Source organism: Haliaeetus leucocephalus, unplaced genomic scaffold (genome assembly GCF_000737465.1).
Source record: "Haliaeetus leucocephalus isolate CR32 unplaced genomic scaffold, Haliaeetus_leucocephalus-4.0 Scaffold340, whole genome shotgun sequence".
Taxonomy (NCBI): Eukaryota; Metazoa; Chordata; class Aves; order Accipitriformes; family Accipitridae; genus Haliaeetus; species Haliaeetus leucocephalus.
In genome coordinates, this window is record NW_010972776.1 from 5295177 (window position 1) to 5299693 (window position 4517).

The 4517-nt window shown below is 39.8% G+C and overlaps 1 protein-coding gene across 1 annotated transcript in view; it reads left to right on the top strand.

Annotated features, from left to right (window-relative positions):
* Positions 1 to 4517, top strand: part of PCDH11X (protocadherin 11 X-linked) — an 89704-nt gene that overhangs the window by 79704 nt on the left and 5483 nt on the right. The window contains exon 3 of the mRNA XM_010572429.1: positions 235 to 2721. Coding sequence (XP_010570731.1) covers positions 235 to 2721 — 2487 coding nt within the window. The remainder of the gene's footprint in view (positions 1 to 234; positions 2722 to 4517) is intronic.

Sequence of the window (4517 nt, forward strand, 5' to 3'; positions counted from 1 at the left end):
CCCCCCCCATTTTTCTAAAGTATCTTCCCATGTTTGCTCTGAACCTTTCTTGAGGCACTGGAGCTTAAAGGAAAATCGGATAATGCAAAATAAAGGTAAACATAAAAATGTATATACTTGTATACAGTATATATATATATGAATATATATTCCATGACAATTTCAGAACATTAATGAGATGTTTTTCTATTTAAATACAGTTATGCTAAAGTATGTTCTTTCTGTGTCTTGTAGGGTCAAAATGTATTTGGTCTTGATATAATTGAGACACCTGAGGGAGATAAGTGGCCTCAACTGATTGTCCAACAGATCCTGGATAGGGAGCAGAAGGATACCTATGTGATGAAAATTAAAGTTGAAGATGGTGGAAGCCCTCCAAGATCTAGCACTGCCATCCTGCAAGTCACAGTGACTGATGTGAATGATAATCGCCCAGTCTTCAAAGAGAATGACATTGAAGTTAGTGTTCCAGAAAATGCTCCAGTGGGCACCTCTGTTTCTCAGCTCCATGCCACTGATGCAGATCTGGGCTCAAATGCACAAATCCACTTCTATTTCAGCAATCAAATCTCCAGTTTGGCCAAGAGGCTCTTTGCCATTGATAACACCACTGGCCTCATCACTATAAGAGAACCACTAGACAGGGAGGAATCTCCTGTACACAAATTAACTGTTTTGGCAAGTGATGGCAGTTCAACTCCATCAAGAGCAACAGTGACTGTTAATGTCACAGATATTAATGACAATGTCCCATCAATAGACACGAGGTACATAATCAATCCAGTGAATGGGACAGTGCTTTTGTCTGAGAAGGCTCCCCTTAATACAAAAATTGCATTGATAACCGTAATGGACAAGGATGCTGATCTGAATGGAAAAGTTACTTGTTTTACAGATCATGATGTCCCTTTTAGGCTAAAGCCAGTGTTTGATAATCAGTTTCTCCTTGAGACAGCCACATTTCTAGATTATGAAGCCACACGGGAGTATGCCATTAAAATAGTGGCTTCAGATTCAGGGAAACCTCCCTTAAACCAGTCTGCAATGCTCCTGATCAAAATTAAAGATGAAAATGACAATGCCCCAGTTTTTACACAGCCTATCATAGGTCTTTCCATCCCTGAAAACAATGCTCCTGGTACTCAGCTAACCAAGATAAGTGCTACAGATGCTGACAGTGGACGCAATGCTGAGATCAGCTATATCCTGGGTTCTGATGCACCCCCTATTTTCAACCTTGACCGCCGTACAGGCATTCTGACAGCAGTGAGAAAGCTCGACAGAGAAAAGCAAGACAGGTACTCCTTCGCTGTGCTGGCTAAAGATAACGGCATGCCGCCCTTGCAGACCAATGCTACTGTGACAGTATCAGTCTTGGACCAGAATGATAACAGCCCTGCTTTCACACATAATGAATATAATTTCTATGTGCCAGAAAACTTACCCATGTATGGCACAGTGGGGCTTATCACAGTTACAGATGCTGACTCGGGAGAGAATGCTGCGGTCACTCTCTCTATATTAAATGGTAGAGATAATTTCATTATAGATCCACTTACTGGTGTAATAAGACCTAATATTACTTTTGATAGGGAACAGCAGGGGTCGTATACGTTCCAGGTGAAAGCCGTGGATGGAGGAAGACTGCAGCGTTCCTCAACTGCCAAAGTGACCATCAATGTTGTTGATGTAAATGACAACAGGCCTGTTTTTGTTATTCCTTCATCTAATTATTCGTATGAGTTGGTTCCAACATCAGCCAGTCCAGGGTCTGTAGTTACTAAAGTCTTTGCAGTTGATAATGATACAGGAATGAATGCAGAGCTCCGCTATAGCATCATAGGTGGGAACTCAAGGGGCTTGTTTACAATTGACCAATTAACAGGCAATATTACTTTGAAAGAGAAGGTAATTACATCAGATCATGGCTTGCACAGACTGGTGATAAAAGTCAATGACCTAGGACAGCCAGAGTCTCTTTATACTATAGCTCTTGTGCATTTGTTTGTGAATGAGACAGTCACCAACAGTTCCTACGTACAAGAGCTAGTGCGCAGGAATATGGAAACTCCAGTTGGCCAGAATGTTGGGGATGGTGAGATAACCCCACAAACCAATGATTATGTCAAGATCATCATTGCCATTATTGCAGGCACTATGACAGTTATTCTGGTAATTTTTGTTACTGCTTTAGTACGGTGCCGCCAGACGCCTAGACACAAGGTTGTCCAAAAAAACAAGCAGAGTGGTGAATGGGTTTCCCCAAACCAAGAGAATAGGCAGATCAAGAAGAAGAAGAAGAAGAAGAAGCGCTCCCCCAAAAGTCTCCTCCTCAACTTTGTGACTATTGAAGAATCTAAGCCTGATGATCCTGGTCACGAGCACATAAATGGCACTTTAGACATTCCTGTAGAGCTAGAAGAACAGACTATGGGAAAATACAACTGGGCCACCACACCAACCACATTTAAGCCTGATAGCCCAGATTTAGCAAAGCACTACAAATCTGCTTCTCCGCAGCCTACCTTTCAAATTAAACCTGAGACTCCTGTACCCCCCAAGAAGCACCATGTCATTCAGGAACTGCCTCTAGATAACACCTTTGTGGTGGGCTGTGACTCACTTTCCAAGTGCTCATCAAGCAGCTCGGACCCTTACAGCGTTTCTGAATGCAGCTGTCAAGGAGGCTTCAAGACCCCAGGCCCCATACACACCAGACAGGTAATGGAAATTTTAAAGTGCTTGCTTTCTCCTTTCCTTCTTACTTTGCCATTCCTATAACTCCAGCTCTAAGCACTGCAAAATAACTTTTTCTGCAAGGATTAGAAGTTTGAAAGGTCATGTTTGATCGAGTTATTGAAAAGTAAACAATTTGAGATTCATCAGTGTTAAGGGAGAAAATTAAAAGGAAACGACCGTTGGCTGTAAGGAAATTGGGCAGTGAATTATTACATTGGTGGGTATTCCTGACTGCAGATGGCAGTATGGCACTTCCTGCATTACTGCAGTACCTAGTGCAGCTCTCTAAGGCAGAGAGGGGTTATGGCACTGTCCTCTGTAGTATTGTGTGCTCAAGAATTGAAGTAATCTAGGCCAGGTGGAATGCAATAAAGCTTTACAGGATCTGATAAGTGGTTCTTAATATTAATGGAGTCTGGAATTGCAGCCTTCATTTGGGCATAGCTTTACTTCAAGGTCTCTCAAAAGCAGGCAAGGATTTTCCTCTGAGAATTTCAGTGCCATTTTCGGACGAGAAGCATACTGGACTACTTAAATCTGGTGGAATGACACAGTCGACAGGCAAAGTTAGGGGAGAATTAGAAGCATCAATATAATTGCTCTCATTTATTTGCCGCTCTGCCTGATAAACCAGTTATTAGCTTCTCAGAAATTCGGTACAGCAAAGGAAATGTCTGAAGAATCCTCAGCTTAAAATTAAAAATAAATTGAGAACCAGAGTATCTTTCATTCTTCTAGACACTACAGAAAGGCTTTAAGTCACTGGAAACTGAATCTAGTGTCTATCCATATTCTGGACAGTTTCATTAATAATAAAGCTTTGCTGTTTGTCTGTTCACAAATATCACAAAGTTTTCAGTGAAAATAGTTTTCTAGTTAAGCTTTAATTAGCCAAGGAATTAATCATTAAAGAAACAAACATTTCAGGAGAGTTTATTATATTATTGATAATATATTTTAATACTATTGCTTGGGAACAAATTCTCAGCATGACTAAGTCTGTTAGTCTTTTTGCTCCAGCTGAGGTTTTGAATTTTTTTCTGTGGGCATTGTTTTATTACCAGTATAGTGTTAACAAAATGCGCCTAAAAAAAGCTGCTCAAAGTAGTCGTCATATTTTTGAAAATGGCGGGATGGGTTGTTTATTTTACTCTTGTTTTATTCCCCTTACCAACACAAATCTGTGTGGTAGTCTATGTCACTACACTTTATAAAACTTTCATCTTTTTCTGAGGTGCATTAACAGAAAAAGAATTTATAATCTTTAAGACATGAAGGCACTGAAAAATGTATAGCTTTCTGAGATTTGAGTATTTTCTATTGAAGGTATTTGAATGTGTTAATTTAGATAACATATTAGAAGAGTTTCTTTCTAATTTGTTCATCTCTTTGAACTCTCATAAGTCTGAGGAGGGTGGTGCTGTTTTCAGCATTTCTGTAAGCCTGATCTAAGTGATTTTTCAGCTGAGTTCTGGTATAGTTCCTCTGACCCAAAAAGGTTCCTCCATTGTCTGCTCAAATACACTTTGTCATGCAGTAATGCTGCTAACAAAGCAAGCAAGCTCATGACTCTCTAGGTTTTTACTAACATAGTTTTTCCATCAGAAGGGGCTTTTAAAGTAGAATGGAAAGCAATTCTCTTCTGCAGAAGTTGGTTGGGGAAAAGAGAATTTTCTTTTATCTGTACCTTAAAGGTCAATGACAGGGGCTTCCTATCTGCAAGAGCAGAATAGAACTTTTTTTTTTTTTTTTTTTTTTTTTTTTTTTCTTTTTTTTTT